We start from the raw sequence: 23,121 nt of genomic DNA, 5'->3' as shown, positions 1-23,121 counted from the left end.
GGGTGGGTTGTTAGGGGGCATGGACCTGACTAGATAGTCATGAAGGGAACGGTCTTTGTGGAAAGTGGATAAGGGTGCATTTGTAGGTGGTGGAAATGTCGGCGGATGATGCGATTTATGCAGAGGCTGGTGGGATGGAAGGTGAGGACCAGGGTGGTTCTGTCTTTGTTGTAGTTAGAGGGGTGGGGCTCGAGGGCAGAGGTACGGGACCTGGATGAGATGCATTGGAGGGCATCTTGAACCATGTGGGAGGGGAAATTGCAGACTTTAAAGAAAGAGGCCCTCTGGTGTGTTCTGTGGTGGAACTGGAGGAATTGGGAATACGGGATAGCATTTTTGCAGGAGGTAGGGTGGGAGGAGGTGTAATTCAGGTAGCTGTGAGAGTCAGTAGGTTTGTAGAAAATGTCAGTTGTGAGTCGGTCATTGATGGATAGGTCTAGGAAGGGGAGGGAGGTTTTCAGAGATGGTCCAGGTAAATTTAAGGTCAGGGTGGAATGTGTTGGTGAAGCTGATGAACTGTTCAAACTCCTTGTGGGAGCATGAGGTGGCGCTGATGCAGTCATCAATGTAGCGGAGGAAAAGGTGGAGAATGGTGCTGGTGTAACTCCAGCAGATGGACTAGTCTACGTAACCGACAAAGAGACAGGCTCAGCTGGGGCCCATGTGGGTGCCCTTGGCGAATCCTTTGATCTAGAGGAAGTGGGAGGATTTGAAGGGTGAGGACCAGCTCAGCTAAATGACTGAGAGTGTCAGTGGAAGGGTACTGGTGGGGACGTCAAAGAGGAAGAAATGGAGGACTTGGAAAAGCATCCAGAAGAGGGCAAAAGAGAAAATGCTGGAAAATCTCAGCAGGTCTGGCAGCATCTGTAGGGAGAGAAAAGAGCTGACATTTTGACTTGAACTGACCCTTTGTCAAAGTTAAGATAAAGGGTCAGTTAGACTCTCCCTACAGATGCTGCCAGACATGCTGAGATTGTCCAGCATTTTCTCTTTTAGTTTCAGGTTCCAGCATCCGCAGTAATTTGCTTTTGTCCAGTAGAGGACAGTAGTGAGAGATGATGGAGGAGGACTCTGGGAGAAGTCAGCTCACTGACCACAACTGAGAAGGGAATTGCAGAGAAGCCAGTTTCAAAGAACGGTGAAGACCAAAACATTACGTTGTTGGAGTGTTTCCCTCACTCCCTCCTTCTCAAACCAGAAAAAAAATGTTACAAATATCTCCTTCTGGAAAGGAAAAATAACAAATGCTGAAGATCACAGTGGATCAAGCAGCATCTGTGGAGAAAGAGCAAGTCATTACTTTTTGTCATTTATATAAATGATTTGGATGTGAGCATATGAGGTGTAGTTAATAAGTTTGCAGATGACACCAAAATTGGAGGTGTAGTGGACAGCAAAGAAGGTTACCTCGGATTACAACGGGATCTTGATCAGGTGGGTAAATGGGCTGAGGAGTGGCAGATAGAATTTAATTTAGATAAATGCAAGGTGCTGCATTTAGGGAAAGCAAATCTTAGCAGAACTTATACACTTAATGGTAAGGTCCTAGGGAGTGTTGCTGAACAAAGTGACTTTGGAGTGTAGGTTCATAGCTCCTTGAAAGTAGAATCGCAGTAGATAGGATAGTGAAGAAGGCATTTGGTATGATTTCCTTTATTGGTCAGAGTATTGAGTGCATGAGTAGGGAGGTCATGTTGAGGCTGTACAGGACATTGGTTAGGCCACTTTTGGAATATTGTGTGTAATTCTGGTCTCCTTCCTATCGGAAGGATGTTGTGAAACTTGAAAGGGTTCAGAAAAGACTTACAAGGATGTTGCCAGGGTTGGAGGATTTGAGCTATAAGGAGAGGCTGAACAGGCTGGGGCTGTTTTCCCTGGAGCGTCGGAGACTGAGGGGTGACCTTATGAGGGGCATGGATAGGGTAAATGGACAAATTCTTTTCCCTGGGGTGGGGGAGTCCAGAACTAGAGGGCATAGGTTTAGGATGAGAGGGAAAAGATATAACCTTTTCATGCAGAGGGTGGTACAGGTATGGAATCAGCTGCCAGAAGAAGTGGTGAAGGCTGGTACAATTGCAATATTTTAAAGGCACTGGGATGGGTACATGAATAGGAAGGATTTGGAGGGAAATGGGCCGGGTGCTGGCAGGTGGGACTAGATTGGGTTGGGATATCAGCATGGAAGTGTTGGACCAAATGGCCTGTTTCCGTGCTGTACATCTCTGTGGCTGTGTGAGTACCTCAATGGAATGGGAGTCTGTGCTATATGGTTTGTTCCCCAGGACATACACTGAGACAGCCATCAACTGCATCTGGAGAACCATCAATTTGGTGAAAGACCTGTCTGAAATGTGTTGGTCTTCCAGACCAAGGAGTTGACACCAACGGAGTGTTGAGACTTGTAAATTCTAAGGTCCAGGATTACGTGCTGAGGAACATACTAAAGATAGGGGCACCTGCTGAGATGCAGTGGGGAAAGACCATCGTGTGACGTCTGCCTGCTGTCGGTAAATGGGAATCTGTTCAGTTATCAGAGGTTTTTCAAATATATGTAAATATCAGTATTGTACATACATGAGAGGTCTTTGGGTTTTTGGATAGAGTCAAAGTCCGATGTTTTGTTTGTTTACTTGATACGCAACTGTACAGCACTGAAGTGCATTTGTGATCATGAATATATACCAAGTGATTTTTATGAGCAAGTATATATTTGAAATTTAAAAAGGAGAGAGAGAGAGAGAGAGAGAGAGAGTACCTGCTAGAAAATTTCATTGTGGCTTTGAAACAGCAGAGTCTCAGCAGTGAGATCAGAGTGCTGCTGTTGAGGTCAAAGTGCAGGCTTTGGTAAGCATCATGTTTCGCTGAGGAGGGTGAGTGACATTAAGGTACAGCAGGGTAAAGTCTTTCCTTTACTCATAATCCAGTACTTACTGGAGGGATAGTAAAGGCAATTAGTGAAGTGGTATGCTCTTCCTGAGAGATATGGAAGATCAAGGAGAAATTTACTTCCCCCGACAACGATGTCCACAGCAAATATTAAATATTACGGGACACCAGGTTATAGTCCAACAGGTTTAATTGGAAGTACAAGCTTTCAGAGTACTGCTGCTTCGTCAGGTAGCTAGTGGAGTAGGATCATAGGACACAGAATTTATAGCAAAAGAACATAGTGTCATACACTGATGTGGTATATTGAACAAATCTAGATTGCTGTTGAGTCTTTCATTTTTCAGAATGGGCTGCAGGTTTAATTCACTAAAATGTAAATTCCAGAACTTCTTTCAAGTCTCATTTCTGAGATAACTTAAGGTTTTGTTAATAAAAAAGTGACATTCAGCTCAGACAATGCATTAAAGGTGTGAGGTTAGAATTTGTATGTATTCTAGTCTTGAGTCAGACTGGTTCTGTTTCAAAGTAGGAATTTATAAAATGTCACATAGATGTTTTAAAAAATGACTGCGTACAGATTGTGTGCTTTTTGAATTAAATAGAATGTATTTCCAAATACAATTCTGCAAATGCAAATTCATCTCATAGACTCATATGTGTGTACGCATGCACATGAGAGAGAGAGAGAGAGAGAGAGAGAGTGAGAGTGAGAATGTATGCATATGAGGGACATGTAGGTGCATCTGAGACAGATGGGAGAGGTGATTCACTGCCCTTCTGTTCAAAGTGAGCATAGAATTGTGGGCAAACATTCAAATTCGCTTTGTAACCTGTTATGTCATGTAAGCCTTGCCACAGACAACGGGTGTCCATGTGGTTAGTCTGAGTCTGAGCCTGAGCCTAGTTTGGTATTACCTCATGGAATGGCTCTGATGGCCTAAAGAAAGTCGTGCCTGGATTTCCTGTATAGGTCAGGGTCACCTGACTTAAACGCCTCAGACCTGGGCTTCAGTTGGGAGTGAACTTTGGAAGCACATTTTTGAGGTTGGTTGGCTATAATGAACAAGGTTTCAGGATTCCGTCTCAAGACTGTTTGTGGCACTGCGTACTTCATCAAGTGCACTCTTCATTTCCGCATGTGGTGAAATGTAGACCACTGTCAGGACGGTGGAGGTGAACTTGCACGGCAGGTAGTGTGAACAGCATTTCCCTTTAAATATTCTAGCTATGGAGAGCACTGACTTGCCAGGGTCACCAGATCTGAGTACCAGATGGTGTTGGTCAGATGGCAGACACCACTGCCCCTTGCCTCGCCTGAGGACACCAAGCAATCCATTCAGTGAACTGAGAAACCCTCAGGGTAACGGGAGTAAAACAGAGCACATAACAGTGCTTCAATTATCTTTGGAAGGTGAGTTTAGCTTCAAATTCATCCATTTTGTTCTCAGTGTCATGGATGTTTGAGAGGTACACGCAGGGGTGGGGTGGGGGGAGGGGGATCTTGAAACCCCAAAGTTTCAGTGTCAACTGAATTCCAGTGCGTCTCCTGCATTTCCTAGGTGGGCCATTACTCCTAGTCGATTCCAAGCATCGGTAAGGGAAGTCTGCTGCTCTTGAAGATATGAGTGTGCATCTAATGGGGTCTTGAGCACAGCCATGCCCTTGTGCGTTCCAGATGGTCTTGCAGTGGGTCTGGTTGGACCTCCTCGATATTGAGTCACCATGTGGTCAGGACTAGTTCCTGTAATGATCAGGCCTTGGCTCCAGGCTTCCACAAGTTCAAGCCTTCTGGCCTCTTCAGGCTGACAATCTCTCTAGGCTTGGAGTTCCAGCATTGGCAGGGCAAGTGCTCCTGATGGAGTCCTGGGTACTAGTCAAGGCCTTGAGTGATCCACAGAATCTTGCAGTTGATCTAGTCAGAGCTCTCGACGTTAGGTCACCATGGGGTCAGGTCTTGTTCTCGCGCTGGTCACACCTGGATTCCAGCAACAGTAATCTGCCTTCATTGAGTGGTGGATTCCCAGACTTGCAAGTAGGTTTCAGAGAAAATTATTAGTAATTTTAACAGACTTAGAATTGAGTTTTCAAAGGCTAAAATGATAAGGTATGTAAGAATAAGATCTGTAGGCAACTCACAAGAGTCACCAACATTCCAGCACAATTTTCTTTTGTGTATGGGAAGGTCTTGTCTCACAAATTTGATTGAGTATTTTGAGGAAGTGACAAAGAAGATTTATGAGGGAAGGGAAGTGGATGCTGTCCTTATTGAAGCATTTGACAAAGTGCCTCTTGGTGGGCTGTTCCAGAAGATTAAATCACATGGGATCCACAGTGAGTGAGTTGGTAAATTGGATACAAAATTGGTTAGGTCATAGAAGATACAGTCATTGTGGAGGACTATTTTACTATTTGGAGGTCGGTGACCAGTGTTGATCTGCAAGGATCAGTGATGGCACCTCTGTGATTTGCAAAAATTATTTGGATGAAGACGTAGGTGGTTTGATTAATAAGTTTGCAGATTATGTAAAGTGTGGTGGAATTGTGGATAGTGAGGAAGATCGCCAAAAGGATATAGATCAATTGGAAAGTTGGGCAGACAAATGGGTAGATGAAGTTTAATCTGGACAAGTATGAGGTGATGCATTTTGGGAAGTCAAATTAAGGGGAAAGTATATAGTAAATAGCAGGTTCCTTAGGAGCATTGACATACAGAGGGATCTTGGGGTAGAACTCCATAACTCCTTAAAATTGGCAAAACACATGGATAAGGTGATAAAGAAGGTGCACATGCTTACCTTCATCGGTCAGGACTTTGAGTACAAAATTTGGGAAGTCATGTTGCAGCTATATAAAACTTTAGTTAGGTCACAATTGAGTATTGTGTACAGTTCTGGTCACCCCACTTTAGGAAAGATGTGGAGGCTTTGAAGAGGGTACAGAAGACAAATACCAGGTTGTTGCCTGGATTGGAGCTTATTAGCCTTAAGGAGATGTCAGGTAAACTTAAGATTGTTTATGCTAGAGTGGAGGCTAAGGGCAACTTGATAAAAGTATATAAAATTATGAGGCACATGGATAGGGTAGATAGTCAGTCTTTTTAACCCCAGGGTGGAAATGTCAAATACGCTATACTTGAGGGCATTGTTCAAGTGAGAGGGGAAAATAAGGAGATGTGTGAGATAATTTTTTTTTACACAGAGGGTGGTGGGTGCCTGGAATGTGCTGCCAGGGAAGGTGGTAGAAGCAGATATGATAGCAACATTTAAGAGGCATTTTGACAGTCACATGAACAGGCAGGTATAAAAGGATTTCGGATCACGTGCAGGCAATTGGATTAATTTAGACTGGTCAGTATGGTTGGCACATACATGGTGGAAGTAAGGGCCTGATCCTGTACTGTGCTGTTCTATGTCCTGTGCTCTATGTTCAGGATACTTATGCTAAAGTTTCATTTCATTTCAAACCACAAGTTCCTGATACTTGGGCAAAGAGACAGCAGGAGAAAAGCTGGCAGTTTAGATTATATAAAACGTAAGTTGAATCAGCCCTTGGCACATTACCACAGTTCCTAAGTAACAAGCTATAGATTGGTTGAGAACTAATTACAAATTTGATTGTTGTCCTTTAGATCAACAAGGGAAGCAAAGGTGAGGAATAGTTTTGCAAGATTAGCTAAAATCGAATAAGAATATTAAATTTATCAACACAAATATACAAAGGTCAAACGAAAAGAAAATAAGGAATATCAATTTCCATCATGTGCTTCTGATTAATAGCAAAACAAAGCACTGGGCTGAAATTACTGTTGAGTATCTATGTCCTTTTCTTAAGTACTTAAGTACAGGAACAGGAAGTGGGAGCCATATCTTACCTTCGCATATTTATCAGGGTCCACACACAACCAGCTCAAAAGTTACAACTAACTTTCCACAATGTGTTCACACTTTCACTTGTCTGTTCTACATCAACATATTTAAACATGGACTACTATCTTGATCATTGGCCTTTAATTTCAAAAGTTAGAAATCTTACTACATTCTTTAATCATAGTTAATTTAACTTGATCTAAAATTCTATCAAAATTAATTTACACAATGTTATGATGTTTTTAAAGTAAAAGACTGACTTTTAAAACACCATGGCAGCATTGGGTAGCACAGAGCACACAACCTTAAGACTTGCTTATTACGCTTGTGAAAAACAATTTATAGTCATAGAGATGTACAGCATGGAAACAGACCCGTCGGACCAACCCGTCCATGTCGACCTGATATCCCAACCCAATCTAGTCCCACCTGCCAGCACCCGCCCATATCCCTCCAAACCCTTTTCATTCATATATCCATCCAAATGCCTCTTAAATGTTGCAATTTACCAGTCTCTACCACATCCTCTGGCAGCTCATTCCATACACGTACCACACTCTGCATGAAAAAGTTGCCTCTTAGGTCTCTTTTATATCTTTTCCCTCTCACCCTAAACCTATGCCCTCTAGTTCTGAACTCCCCGACACCAGGGAAAAGACTTTGTCTCTTTATCCTATCCATGCCCCTCATGATTTTATAAACCTCTATAAATTCACCCCGCAGCCTCCGATGCCCCAGGGAAAACAGCCCCAGCCTTTAGCCTCTTCCTGTAGCTCAGATCCTCCAACCCTAGCAACATCCTTGTAAATCTTTTCTGAACCCTTTCAAGTTTCACAACATCTTTCCAATAGGAAGGAAACCAGAATTGCATGCAATATTCCAACAGTGGCCTAAACAATGTCTTGTACAGCCGTAACATGACCTCCCAACTCCTGTACTTAATACTCTGACCAATAAAGGAAATCATACCAAACACCTTCTTCACCATCCTATCTACCTGTGACTCCACTTTCAAGGAGCTATGAACATGCATGCCAAGGTCTCTTTGTTCAGCAACACTCCCTAGGACCTTACCATTAAGTGTATAAGTCCTGCTAAGATTTGCTTTCCCAAATCGCAGCACCTCGCATTTATCTGAATTAAACTCCATCTGCCACGTCTCAGTCCATTGGCCCATCTGATCCAGATCCTGTTGTAATCTGAGGTAACCCTCTTCGCTGTCCACTCCACCTCCAATTTTGGTGTCATCTGCAAACTTATTAACTGTACCTCTTATGCTCGCATCCAAATCATTTATGTAAATGACAAAAAGTAGACAGCCCAGCACCGATCCTTGTGGCACTCCACTGGTCATAGGCCTCCAGTCTGAAAAACAACCCTCCACCACCACCATCCTCTGTCTTCTACCTTTGAGCCAGTTCTGTATCCAAATGGCTAGTTCTCCCTGTATTCCATGAGATCTGACCTTGCTAATCAGTCTTCCATAGGGAATCTTGTTGGACGCCTTACTGAAATCCATATAGATCACATCTACCGCTCTGCCCTCATCAATCCTCATTGTTACTTCTTCAAAAAACTCAATCAAGTTTGAGAGACATGATTTCCCACGCACAAAGCCATGTTGACTATCCCGAATCAGTCCTTGCCTTTCCAAATACATGTGCATCCTGTTCCTCAGGGTTCCCTCCAACAACTTGACCACCACCGAGGTCAGGCTCACTGGTCTATAGTTCCCTTCTTATACAGTGACACCACCTTTGCCAACCTCCAGTCTTCCAGCACCTCACCTGTGACTATCGATGATACAAATATCTCAGCAAGAGGCCCAGCAATCACTTCTCTAGCTTCCCACAGAGTTCTCGGGTCCACCTGATCAGGTCCTGGGGATTTATCCACTTTTAACCATTTCAAGACATCCAGCACTTCCTCCCCTGTAATCTGGACATTTTGCAAGAAGTCACCATCTATTTCCCTACAGTCTATATCTTCCATATTGTTTTCCAAGGTAAATACCGATGCAAAATATTCATAGCCATTTTCTGTGGCTCCACACAAAGGCCACCTTGCTGATCTTTGAGGGGCCCTATTCTCTCCCTTGTTACTCTTTTGTCCTTAATATATTTGTAAAAACCCTTTGGATTCTCCTTAATTCTATTTGCCAAAGCTATCTCATGACCCCATTTTGCCCTCCTGATTTCACTCTTAAGTATATTCCTACTTTCTTTATACTCTTCTAAGGATTCACTCGATCTATCCTGTCTATACTTGATATATGCTTCCTTCTTTTTCTTAACCAAACCCTCAATTTCTTTAGTCAATCCAGCATTCCCTATACCTACCAGCCTTCCCTTTCACCCTGACAGAAATATACTTTCTTGTTATCTCATTTCTGAAGGCTTCCCATTTTACAGCCCTCCCTTTACCTGCGAACATCTGCCCCAGTCAGCTTTTGAAAGTTCTTGTCTAATACTGTCAAAATTGGCCTTTCTCCAATTTAAAACTTCAACTTTTAGATCTGGTCTATGCTTTTCCATCACTATTTTAAAACGAATACAATTATGGTCACTGGCCCCAAAGTGCTCCCCCACTGACACCTCAGTCACCTGCCCTGCCTTATTTCCCAAGAGTAGGTCAAGTTTTGCACCTTCTCTCGTAGGTACATCAACATACTGAATCAGAAAATTTTCTTGTACACACTTAAGAAATTCCTCTCCATCTAAAACTTTAACACTATGGCAGTCCCAGTCTATATTTGGAAAGTTAAATTCCCCTACCATAACCACCCTATTATTCTTACAGGTAGCTGAGATCTCCTTACAAGTTTGTTTCTCAATTTCCCTCTGACTATTGGGGTGTGTATAATACAATCCCGATAATGTGATCATCCCATTCTTATTTCTCAGTTCCACCCAAATAACGTCCCTGGATGTATTTCTGGGAATATCCTCCCTCAGCACAGCTTATCAAAAATGCCACTCCCACTCCTCTCTCACCTCCCTTTCTATCCTTCCTGTAGCATTTGTATCCTGGAACATTAAGCTACCAATCCTGCCCATCCCTGAGTCATGTTTCCGTAATTGCTATGATATACCAGTCCCAAGTTCCTAACCACGCCCTGAGTTCATCTGCCTTCCCTGTTAGGCTCCTTGCATTGAAATAAATTCAGTTTAATTTATTCATCCTACCTTGTCCCTGCCTGCCCTGACTGTTTGACTCACTTCTGTTCTCAGCTGTACCCGTCTCAGATCGATGTCTTTCCTCACTATCTCCCTGGATTCCACTCCACCCAACTTGTTTAAATCCTCCCGAGAGGTTGTAGCAAATTTCCCTGCCAGTATATTAGTCCCCTTCCAATTTAGGTGCAATCCGTCCTTCTTGTCCAGGTGACTTCTACCCCAAAAGAGATTCCAATGATCCAAAAATGTGAATCCTTCTCCCATACACCAGCTCCTCAGCCATGCATTCACCTGCTCTATCCTCCTATTCATGCCCTCACTAGCTCGTAGCACTGGGAGTAATCCAGATATTACTACCCTTGAGGACCTTTTTAAATTTCTGCCTAACTCTCTGTAATCTCCCTTCAGAATCTCAACCTTTTCCCTTCCAATGTCGTTGGTTCTAATGTGGACAATGACCTCCTGCTGGCCCCTCTCCCCAGTGAGAACATTCTGCACCCTCTGAGACATCCTTGATCCTAGCACCAGGGAAACAACACACCATTCTGCTTTTACTGTGCTGGCCGCAGAAACGTCTGTCTGTACCTCTGACTACAGAATCCCCTAACACAGTTGATCTCTTGGAAGCTGACGTACCTCTCGTTGCATTAGAGCCAGTCTCAATACCAGAAACTTGGCTGTTCGTGATACATTCCCCTGAGAATCCATCACCCCGTACATTTTCCAAAACAGCATACCTGTTTGAAATGGGTATATTCACAAAAGACTCCTGCACTAGCTGCCTACCTCTCTTACCCTTCCTGGAGTTAACCCATCTATGTGACAGTATCTGAGACTTGCCCCCCTTCCTATAACTGCCATCCATTACATACTGTTGCTGTTGCAAATTCCTCATCGCTTCTATCTGTCTCTCCGACTGATCCACTCAATCTGATAAGATTCATGTCCAACAGCATTTATGGCAGATATAATCCGCAGTAACCCTTAAACTCTCTTTAAACTCCCACATTTGACAAGAAGTACATATCACTGCAAAAGCCATTTTTACTCCTTCACAATCCATAGACCCAGAAAATAACACCATCTTATTCCTCTACAAACACAGCCCCAGGTTAAATTAATAGTTATGGCTTACATTTTAAGTTTAATCAAGAGACTTATCTCCAAAAACATATAATCAAAAAGAATCCACTATGCTCACTACTCCAGCCTTTCTCTTGGACAGACTTAAAACAACATTAACTTATCTGATTCTGTGCTGTGAACTTCGCCCAACAGTTCCTCCAAGTGTTAGTTGTGAATTTCACTGTTGTTAATTTTCCCAGATGCACTCTGATGTCCAGCGATACACGAATTCAAACAGCAAAGGCAGTAACTGTGCAGGTTCTCTCTCTCTCTCTCTCTCTCCCCCCTCTGCCCTGTCCTCACCATGTGCTTCCTTTGTCTGTTCTTCTCCCTTGTACTTTGTTTTTACTTTTTTTCCCCAAAGTTCCAAAACAACACAACATCATATAAAACAGTAATTGTTGCTTCTGGAATTCGAGGAAATCACCTCCAACACCTAAAATGCCTCAAAAAAATGAGCAGCTATTACAGCCAGAAATTTTTCCTGTCCTCCATCTTGAATTACCTTGATGATAATCAATATACTACCCTCAGACCTGAAAAATGTGGTGCTGATAAAACACAGCAGGCCAGGCAGCATCCAAGGAGCGGGAGAATCGACATTTCGGGCATAAGCCCTTCTTTTGGCTTATGCCCGAAACATCGATTCTCCTGCTCCTCGGATGCTGCCTGCCCTGCTGTGTTTTTCCAGCACCACATTTTTCAACTCTGGTACTCCAGCATCTGCAGTCCTCACTTTCTCCTACTACCCTCAGAGTTTACCATAGGATCAAAATGAGAGTTGGTGTCACCATTAGGTCAAGAAGTATGATAAATTAGATCACCAAAATTATCGCTGAATGGCAGATCAGATTCAGTGGTCTGAATGGGGTATTTTGGATATTCTTGTGTTCAGTACATTTTTCTTGATGCTTTTGTTGGGTACAGACATTACTAATGATGCCCACATTCATTGCCAACCACAGATAGCCCTCGAACTGAACAGCTTGCTTGGCTATTTCAGAGGGCAGTTTTAAGGGGTTGGGTTTGCTTTGGGTTTGGAATCACATGTAGGCCCAGATCAAATATGAATGACATATTTCCTTCCCAAAAAGGTACTTTTGAATCAGATGGGATTTTACAACTGTCAACGCATGGTTGCCATTAAATGAGATTTAATTTCAGACTTATCAGCTGAATTCAAATTTCATCAGCTGTCATGCTGAGATTCAATCCCAAGTCTTCTGGTGTTCTGGATTACTAATGCAGCAGTGTTACCACAATGCCCTGCTAGAAAAAGAAACTTTATCGAGGGTACAGAGTTAATCTAACTTAGTGTGTCAGAGACACAAAAATCTCATTTAAAAAAAACAATCAGTGTGCAATTTATTTACAATGTTAGCTATTCAAAGAAGAAATACTTGATGCATAACAAATCTCAGTTCATTAAGGCCTTTCAAAGTACTTTTTGTAATGACATTTTGGAATCTAATTATAGACCTAAAGCAAAGTACAACAGTAACTCTAACTGATACCCCAAACAGTAATATGATGAATGGCTAATATTATCCATTGCATCTTTTAACATTGTCCTGAACAAGCATATGGGTCATAGTTTAAAATGTTCCTTTAAGAATGGCCTCTCCAACAATATGGTGTTCTATCATAACTATACTTGAGTATACTTGGATGGTACACAAAAGTCAAATCTATAGCCTTCTGACCATTGTACTATGTCTCTTAGAAGATGTGTAGTTCCTCTTTAAGGGACATGCTCATGATTCATCACTGTATAATATAAAGCCCATTCTTCACCTTATTGAGCCCTGTGCTCTTGTAGCATGAGATGAGGAATATGTGCTGTAGTACATTGAATCACTTAGCTTTAGCCCAGACGTGCAAGTGCATATGTAGGTGCCAGGCACTGCAATAAAATGTTGTTTTAAATATTGCAGTCCTCAAAACTAAGTGACCTGTTTGAATACATTTACAAACAGATTCCAGAACAGCTTCTTCTGTTATCAGACATTTGAATGGACCTCTTAAATGTGAATATTGATCTCTTTCTGCACCTTTTCGGCAGCTGCAACACCAATCCTGTACTCTGTTCTGTTACCTGATACACTTGTACAGTACAATCTGCCCATAAAGCATGTAAGACAACACTTCTCAGTGTACCTTGGTACATGTGACAGTAATAAATTAAATCAAGAAGTATTGAAGTGCAATAGTTGCAGATCATCAGTAAAACCTCAGATCATGGCGAAGCATGGCTGTAAACAACAGCAAATGTTTGTAAAGGAATCCTCAGTGAAGATTAGGCAACCTGGGATCAAAATACATTAAGATGGCCTGACATAATATACTTGATGATATACGATGCTGTCCTCCACTTCTTGGTTAACCATGTTTAGCTTATCCCCTTCCTAGAATCAGTTTTAAACCTAACAAGATGTTAGACACAGGGACTCTGGTGAGTATTGTCCTAGTGGTGTTTTTGGTACTGTGACAGAAATGCCTTTTCAGTACCATACTATAGCAGTTTTTTTTTTGATTTGGGATTAATGTGACTTATTTTACTAGTTAAAAATCTTTGACTTCACATTACATAGATAATTTGGTTTATTCCATTTTATCTGTTGCTTACATAATAAACTGTTGCATTGCATACTTATATTTTTGTAAGGGACCACTTTATTAAAACAAATGAAAACATGGTCTGTAAATCCAGGTTCCTGTATGGAATCTTGACTTGTCCAGTAATAATATCTGCTGGATCATAACATTATTCAAAAAAACAGAAATTGCACAACTATAGGAAAATATCAGGAGTGTAGCATGAAACAGCTCCTTCAGAATGACAGCAGTGTGATAGATTCATTGTGATTTACACATTCACAAACAAACTTCCTGAAAATCTTGAATTTGGAACGTACTCCTACTCCATTGAAGCTTCATAAAAATATTACTGTTCTTTGTCAATCCACGTATCAGCCTTGTTAATGTGACACACAAATGACTGTTTTGTCCCCCTTATCAACTCTTTGGTGCCTCATTTTGCAACACCTCAACCCTCCGACTTCTTTGTGTTCATTGCAATGTTATAAATCTCCACCTTTAATACTATTCTTAGTTTTGAATGCACCCACAGATGAGTCTTTCATGCTGAGCTTTTGTTTTCGTTAAAAATGGAATGCATTATTTTTACACTATTTCTTCAAAAGTTTACATTATTTATTTTAGAGTCAGCTTTATTGTGAAAAGAGGCATTTGGCCCATGATCTCTGTATCACAACTAACTAATTGCGTTTTTCAACATTCAGTCCATAGCCCTGAAAGGGCACTTCAAGGGATCTAAAATACTTCTTAAATGTTGTGATGATTAAGTCTACTACACTTTTAACAGTGAGTTCCAGATATTTGTCACTCTTCAGACGAAAAAATGTTTTCCTTGAATTCCTCTAAACCTCCAGCCAGACATTAACTGGATAAAGAGACTAATAACTATGGTAACTAGTCCTCCCCTCAAAACCATGCAATTAGTGTTAAAGCTTTTGTTTGTGACTATTTCAGTTTCAAATTTTGCAAAGACGTTAATTGGATTATGATAACCATTTTGCAACATATCTTCTACAAATTATTTAATAGGATGTGGTTAATTAATAAAAACTTAAAATTGATTCAACCACCCCCAGTTAGTTCTACAACTTGTTGCTCCAATGAATTGTCATGAGAACATTCTACAAGACCCATTCTTTATCTTCCAGGCAACTTAACCCTTTTGAGTATCCCACTATATAAAAGTTGAAACCCCTAAAATTGTCTGCCTTGGTCACAAGCTCCATTTATTTAATGATGGCTCCACCAGGATAACTATCAGTAAGACACCTATAAACTATGACCACTAGCGTTCTGGACTTTGACAATTCCTAATGTCCACCCATTCTAAATCTACTTCCGGATCTTTTGACTTCAGATCCTTTTTCATGAATGGCCTTGTCATCCTTTACAATCTGGGCTATCCCTATTCTTTCGTCATTCTATAGCTATTTCAAAAATACTGTGTAACTTGAATTATTTATTTACCAACCTTAGTCACCTGTAACCAATGAATAAATCTAAACCTCTTGAGACACTAGTTCATTTATCTTATATGGGATACTTTGAACAGATAAAGATATGGACATTGGACTTATTATTTCTGTTCACCTTTAGTGGCTGAGGTAATGTTTTACCTGAGTTAATCTATTTGCCTTTAAATATATCTTAAAAACTAATTGGTGGATTTCAATAAAACTTGATATACAAATAGGGTAATATCCAAAGAACCGTTTGTTTTTGGTAAAGATACAGATCTGAATCCTGGAATTTTAAGGATCCATGCATATTAGGGGATTGATTGAATTAGTTTGGTTGTTTTTAAAAGAATGTTGCAGTTTGTTTTACTTGGAATGCTGACCGTTTTTAGTCTTGGGGATTGCCTCAGCTCCTGTTGTAAAAGTTGTCACAACTTGCAAAATATAAGCAGTTTTCAGAGCTGGCTGATGGGATGCGAGGATTGGCTTGAAATCTCTCTACAGCAAGTTGGAGGCTCTTAATAGTTTCTTATTTTAACTTTGCAGTTACAGAATATCTGCTAGGCAGGTAAAAGTTTCAACTAAGAGGTGCATAATAGTAATAACATCAAGTTAAAAGCAAATTGGAGAGATGGGCTCTACTGAATGCCTTCCACTTATTTAATTCAGCAATACATATTTTCCTGGGCTCGCAGTAAAGTAGTAACACAGTAAATTCAAAACACCTGTACTAGACCCCACCAATAGAACAAAAATACCTTCTGAATGGCTCCAAAGAGGTGGCAGCCAGAGCACAGCTGATTTTAAATTTAACCTGGTGGGGGGGGGGGGGGAGAATGGGTAGAGAGTTGTGTGTGAAACCTAGAGACCATTTCTTCTGGATTCTGTGCCTAAAAGGCATTTGCTTCCTGTTCCAAAAGGAAATGGGACTTGTCACATCCTATCCTTTTCCGTTTCCACAGGTTGACTTGGCCTAAATCTGATAACGGATGCAGCCCAAACCTCAGGACATTTTGGGACAATATGGTGGGACTCTGGCCTGCACCGCGACTGATCTCAAAACCAATTTCCCTTTGCTGTGTACCCGAGACATTGGGCACTTCTGGGGTACATAGAAAGATTAGCCCAAGTTTTATCAGTACAAGACAGCCTTCAATATTTTAAGTTATCATTTAATCATTTGGTCTTGATCATTCCAATGGACCATAATTACATGGTTTTCAATTCCAAATCTGTATTAATTTACAACACACACTGAACAACGTGTTGGGATGCACCAGTTCGGGATTTCTGATGCATCCCAACACATTTCTGGATTGACCAGATCAGGGAAATACCTAAGACAAGAAAGTGGTATTGTTGCCATTAAAGGTTCAAATTTTACATCTGTCAGCTTCTTGACTACCCAACCATTGTTAACTGAACCAATTCAAAACCTCAACATTGTCTTTGACAGGTTACCACAACTACACCCCACCAATTAAACTCCTTCAGGAAATACTGAATGGCAAAAGAAAACTGCTCATTTACACTTTATTCGATTTCAGTTATTCATCCTACATCCCTAGGACCTCCTGCTCTGCACCTCAGATTAACTTTATTGTCTCTCCCACTGGTGATTGTTCTTTTTTGAGCCGATTGTGTGTTTTGCAAGGTCAGTTCCAGAAATGCAAGATATTAGATCGAATTAATACCAGAGTGCTGGATTAGATATATTTAGACTATTGACCAATTGAAGGTTAGGTAAATTATATAGGTTTATTGTTTGGTCGCATGGCCAGCTTAACATTTTTATTGGAAGTACAATGACCAACCAGCTAGTAACTTTCAAAGTCAGAGGAACTCAAACTAAGTACAACACAAATAATTTACACAAACACTGGAAAGAATACAAAGTACCCTGGGTTACTAAGAGATCACTAAAATGGTTATTTGCTTTGTCTTGGGTTGATGGTCTGGCTTGAGTAATATTCTACTGGTGTAATTCTCAGTATAAGATGCATGGCTTATATTAGAATTCACAAACATTAAGAACAGTAAACTTTATTAGATATCAAAACATCCCTTAAATAAATCAGTTTAACTTTGTGACCACCGAACAAAATATCCACATCTTAGAACTCTGAGCACAAATGTCAACATTGAACTTTCAAAACCTATGAAACAACACTGGAATCATACAAAATGAAATAAATCAGGGACTACAAACTTTGGAGCTCTGAAATAAATTTTAAAAAGCTGGAAAAAACACCATCCATGAAGAGAAACGAGCTGACGTGTTGGACAGAACCCTGAAGAAGGCCCCTGCCCGGAAGATTAAGAAAAATCTTCTCGCCACAAATCCTAACTGGGCTACGTGTCTCTAGCATCTTGTCTTTTTAAAACTTATCACAATAGTGATCCAATTTATATTTCAAAATGTCGCCCTTATTTACATGATATGCTAATTTTAATTGTAAGTCTAGCTCCCTTCACAACGTTAACTGAAAGAACTATCATTTTCAGCAATTCTAAACCACATTGCACAAGTGGCAAATATTTCTCATTACATTTTTCCATTTAAGTCAAAAGTACATATTACAGAAAATGTACAAGATGACAATCTATTGAACAAAATTTAGATGACAGGAACAACAATCCAAACTGAAGTGGATTATAGCTGCCATATAGACGGCATTACAGACTTGGAGTTATTCCAATAGATCAATTGCTTCATGCTATTGAACTTAGTGTATTCTTTTCACTAAACTGTTAATTTGATTTTATTCAATTTTGTTCAGCCTGTCTGTAATGAGTTTCAGCAAAATATTTGAAATATAAACATTGTAAGTGATTTAAATATATCTAGTTTACAATAAGGGTTAACAAATTGCACTTCAAATTAAGTTTAACAAAAATATGGTAAGCACTGACAGAAAGTTGAACTCCATTTGTCAAGAACATCATCTTTTTCTTAACAGGAAGTTAGCAACATGTATTAAACATGCATTACCAACATTTTATTCAGTAGTGTCACTACAACCTCACAAATCCTTCAAATACCACAAACTACCTGAAAACAAAGGAGGTACATTCACAGAATGCATTCATTTGTCTCAAAATTTTAAAAATGCTTTTTTAAACATGCAAGAGACTGTGCACAATTTACTCTAAGTTTTAAATTATAGGAGACAATATTTCCTCATTACTTTAGCAAAATGACCATTTCCTAACAGTTTTCAAAAAGATTTTCATCAAAGTTAGGTAATTCATCGTGATCTCCTGTTAAAGAGTTCAGTGTGGATGTGGACAATAAATCTACCAACATTTCTTCCTTTGTGGGACTCTCATAAACTGATTCACAGTTACCAATAGATTCAATTTTATGGCTCTGCACCTGTAAAGTTGAAACACGTGGTATGTGATCACCATTAACAGTCCTTGGAGCTATGTTACACTCATTACTCAATTTACAGTTTGCTGCTCTTCCACAAAGCCATGAGTCACTATTTTGCACGTCAATAGATGTAGTAGTGGTTGTAGCTGGGGTGAAAAGTTCTGCAAGTAATTCATCATGACCTGGGCTATTATTCAATGAAGCACCTGAACTGGCTGAATAAACAGACTTATCATTTTCAACACCAAGCTCACGCCAAAGTTCATTCAATACATCATCATACAACATGCTTCCATTATTTGCAACATTTAACTGTCCTTCAAGACTCGAGGTACTTGCATAGTCGCTATCAAATTCATCCTGCTTAGTCTTCATGAGCTGTTCAAGTGAACTGAGTTGATCTTTTTTGTCTTGAAGTTTTTTGAGCAACTTGAGACGAAGGCAATGAGCTTTTGAGCTGGCATAATTCAGTTGTGTTTGCTTGTTTGAGTTGGAGCACTGATTCTTCAAAATACAAGTACCTGTTTCAGATTTTAAGGGGTGAGTACATTTTGATGAATTATTAAGAAATGTTTTGTTTAATGTATGGATACCGGAAGAGATTGTCTTAGGCAACAATACTTTGCAGTTCTCATTCATGTTACCAGGATTTTGAGGCAAATTGTCGTCATTTTGTACACAAGCAGCAGTATGATTATTTGAATCTTGAGACACAGATAACTCTTTGGCACTTCGTGTGCGTTTTGATAAATATTTGGTCTTGAACCCATCAAAGCGATCCTTTACAGGGTACTTTGGATCAGTGATTTTCAATGAAGCATTGCCTTTGTGAGCATTCTTAACCTCATTCTGAGGCAATATTCTAGGTTGATTGCCTGCCAGCGTTGAAAGGTGGCGGTTGAACAAGTTCCTTGTCCAACCTACAGCAAAGCTTTTTTTAGCTGCTAGAGGTTGGGAAATATCAGCTGATGACCCATTTATAGTAGATGTTTTCAAGTTCTCAGATACTGGGATTTTGGTGTGATCTTCCTTTTGTACTTTTGCCTTAGACTGTATAGACATTTCTGAACAATCGGATGCAGTTTTTCTTTCTTGAGTAGGAGAGGAATTTGAACTTGTTACATTATCTTTTTGTAATAGAGCAGACGAGGCACCGGCTACATTAATTCCTTGTAGCTGCGATGGTGTAGGTGGCCATGAAGATGCTTTGTATTTTTGAGGCATGTCAGGTTCAATGACTGTTACCTGGTTTATTTGTTGGGAAATGTCCTTAGAATACTGTATATCAGTACGAGGTTGTACAGATGCATCATGACCAACAGCCACTTGAGTCACAAGAGGTGAATTTTGTAGAGTTTTCTCTTTATTCTGCAAATCATTTTGCAAAGCACTTAATATGATTTGTGTATTGTCTACTGGCTTCCGCTCTTTGTCGACTTTAACTTCTCCAAGATTCAACGTTACCATGGCATCATCTGTCAGATGTTCCAAACTCGAAAGTAAGTTATTACTTGAAGTTCCTTGTTCACCTTCTTTTACACAGTTTGTATTAGGTTTAATCTCTGGATGTGCACTGAAAATTGGTTTCTTGACTGCACTTAACTGAACAGGACTGTTAAATGATGTTTCACAGAGCTGCTGTGATACAGAGGTAGTGGCATTGTTTGTGAAGGTTGGGAAAGATGCAGAGGTTGAATCACTAAATGAAAGTGTGGCGTTGCTTTGTGTTGGATTTTCAAGGTCAGTCTTTTCCCAGATGACAATGTGAATTTCATGCGCAGGAACATTTAAAACTGAATGCCGACAACTAGTGGAACCTTTCAAGTCATCACATTCAAGCCATGATCCTGCAAGACAAGACCAAAAATAAACTCAAGTACAGTTACTTAAAAAGATTGTTTGAAAAAAAAGTTGTTAACTAACTGGAAAATATGTATTACACTTATTTTTATTACATACACACACTTCACAAAGCCCTCTCATATGCTCACACATACGCTCCCACATGCACCCTCTCACAGACTTGTCTCTCTTTAGACACACTCTCTCACAACACCATCACACACACTCCCTCCCCCCAGACACACACATGTTTGTGGGGTGAATTTGTACTTGCAGAATTACGTTTTACTTTGCTCAAAAACTGCAGGTCATAAAGTTCACTTGAGAATGTCGCTTTTAAAAAAGTTTTGTGATTTACATATGAAAGAACGGAAACCAACATGGTCATTCTAAAAGATGAGAGACTTAAACAATCCAGGTCTTTTTCATAAATTCTGTGTCTTATGATCTTGTACTCCACAACCACCTGATGAAGGAGCAGCACTCCGAAAGCAAGTGCTTCCAAATCAACCTGTTGGACTATAACCTGGTGTGGTGTGTTTTTTGTTTAAACTTTGTACATCCCAGCCCAACACTGGGACCTCCAAATCAACTATTACTGACCCAAGACATTAAAAACAATTTGTAAACCAGCTCATTATCTGGCATGTTTCCTCCTAAATTTCTATTGTGACGCCACATGCATGCAGCATGGGCTTCAGAACTACAGAATCTTCATAGAGATGTGAAATATAAATATAAACTTTATCCTTTATGCAAAAATCAAACTGTGGCGGCACGGTGGCATGCACTGCTGCCTCACAGCGCCAGGGACCAGTTCAATTCCCGACTCAGGCGACTGACCGTGTGGAGTTTGCACATTCTCCCCGTGTCTGCGTGGGTTTCCTCCGGTTTCCTCCCACAGTCCAAAGATGTGCAGGTCAGGTGAATTGGCCATGGTAAATTGCCCATAGTGTTAGGTAAGGGTTAACTGTAGGGGAATGGGTGGGTTTCGCTTCAGCGGGTCGTGTGGACTTGTTGGGCCGAAGGGCCCGTTTCCACACTGTAAGTAATCTAATCTAATTTAATCTTGTAAGACTTTCTAGCATCAAAAACACTTTAAACTCGAAAATTTTAAAATTTTATAAATAGGAGTTTTTAAATAGGTTAAAAATCACAACACCAGGAGACAGTCCAACAGGTTTATTTGGAAGTACTAGATTTCAGTGCGTTGCTTCTTGACTAGTTACCTGATGAAGGAGCAGTACTCTGAAAGCTAATACTTCCAAATAAACCTGTTGGAATATAACCTGGTGTTGTGTGACATTTAACTTTGTACATCCCAGTCCAACACCGGCATCTCCACATCACATTTAAATAAATTCAGCTTTAAACATGGTGCAGCTAGGAAGGGTGAGAGGGGAGGGAGAGAACTGGGGTATTGATAAGAGGAAAAAGAGAGGGTTTGTGAACAGGTTTGGGGGAGTAAGGGTCCAAAGGAGGTAGGAGAGGTAAATGTTGAAGGGTAGGGTGTGGAGTGAAGTAGGATGGGGGTGATGGTGCTGCGCCATTTCCCCATTCCGGGCACTGTCCTCACTCACTCCCATCCCCTTCACTATCCTACCGCACGCTTCGACCACCATTGATTCTTCCTGCTGATCTCTGCTTCAATAGCGCTCTCTTCTACTTGTGTGCAGTTCCTTTCTATGTGACACACTGGAATTCTATGTAATGTGTGGTGCTTCAGGAATTGTGTTTGTGTGTATTTCCACATTGATGCAAATGAACAGTTGCAAGAGACACTGAGTGTCAGCAGATATTAGCTTCCAAATTAGACTCTCAGTTTTACCTTTTCCCCAAACACCTGCATATTAGCCTTCTTCTGGTACACATTCATTTGCTTTTCAAAAACTCCAATGTAATTTGATTTTGCCTTGCTTTCAGATACTCTTTTCAAGATCTTAGGCTAACCATTTGCCCTGTAGTTCTTCTCAATATTTCAAATTTGTGAGCCAAAAAAGGTAAACCTGTCAATAAATTTATTTCTTAAAGAGACCACACACAATTTACACAACTTTCTTTAGCCCTGCAGAAATGTTTATTCCAACTGGTTCAGGTTGTGAGATTCAGATTCATCTTGATTATCTGATCAAATGTCCCTGATTATGTAAATCACTGGACAATTCATTTCCAGAGGAGAAGATTAAATTTACCATTTCTGTTTCACATTTCTATTCCCTTCCCCCCCAAATACTAGCTAGCATCTCGGTTCTGTAGTCTTGCATGAACCTGTTTAATACCACCATTACGCGTGGGGATACCTCCCACCTTGTACATGACAGGTACTCATGTGACTCAGCCAACATTGTCCATCATTGATGCACGGAGGCATGGTACATTGGGGAAACCGAGCAAAGGCTACAACGACGACACGGATGAATGGGCACCGTACAACAATCAACAGACAGGAATGTTCCCTCCCAGTTGGGGAACACTTCAGTGGTCCAGGACATTTGACCTCGAACCTTCGGGTGACCAACCTCTAAGGCGGACTTCAGGACATGCAGCAGCGAAACGTGGCCGAGCAGAGGCTGATAGCTAAGTTCGGAACCCATAGGGAGGGCCTCAACTGGGACCTTGGGTTCATGTCACCTTACAGGTGACCACCATTGCACTATACACAGACACCCCTACATATATAAATACACACACACACACACACACCCCCTTACAGACACACACTCCCACACGCACCCCCTCACAGACTTAAGACACTCTACACTCACTACACACACTCTCAATCCCCAACCCAG

At 40.7% G+C, this 23,121-nt stretch overlaps 1 protein-coding gene across 1 annotated transcript in view; it reads right to left on the bottom strand.

The window, feature by feature from the left end:
* Positions 1-16,880: 16,880 nt before the first annotated feature.
* uspl1 (ubiquitin specific peptidase like 1) overlaps positions 16,881-23,121 on the bottom strand; it is a 30,508-nt gene continuing 24,267 nt past the window's right edge. Inside the window, exon 9 of the mRNA XM_060826127.1 lies at positions 16,881-20,334. Within this exon, the coding sequence (XP_060682110.1) occupies positions 18,320-20,334 (2,015 nt within the window). The 3' untranslated portion in view covers positions 16,881-18,319. The remainder of the gene's footprint in view (positions 20,335-23,121) is intronic.

The sequence above is a fragment of the Hemiscyllium ocellatum genome, chromosome 6, assembly GCF_020745735.1.
Source record: "Hemiscyllium ocellatum isolate sHemOce1 chromosome 6, sHemOce1.pat.X.cur, whole genome shotgun sequence".
In the NCBI taxonomy this organism is placed as follows: Eukaryota; Metazoa; Chordata; class Chondrichthyes; order Orectolobiformes; family Hemiscylliidae; genus Hemiscyllium; species Hemiscyllium ocellatum.
This window is presented reverse-complemented; position numbering and strand designations above follow the sequence as displayed.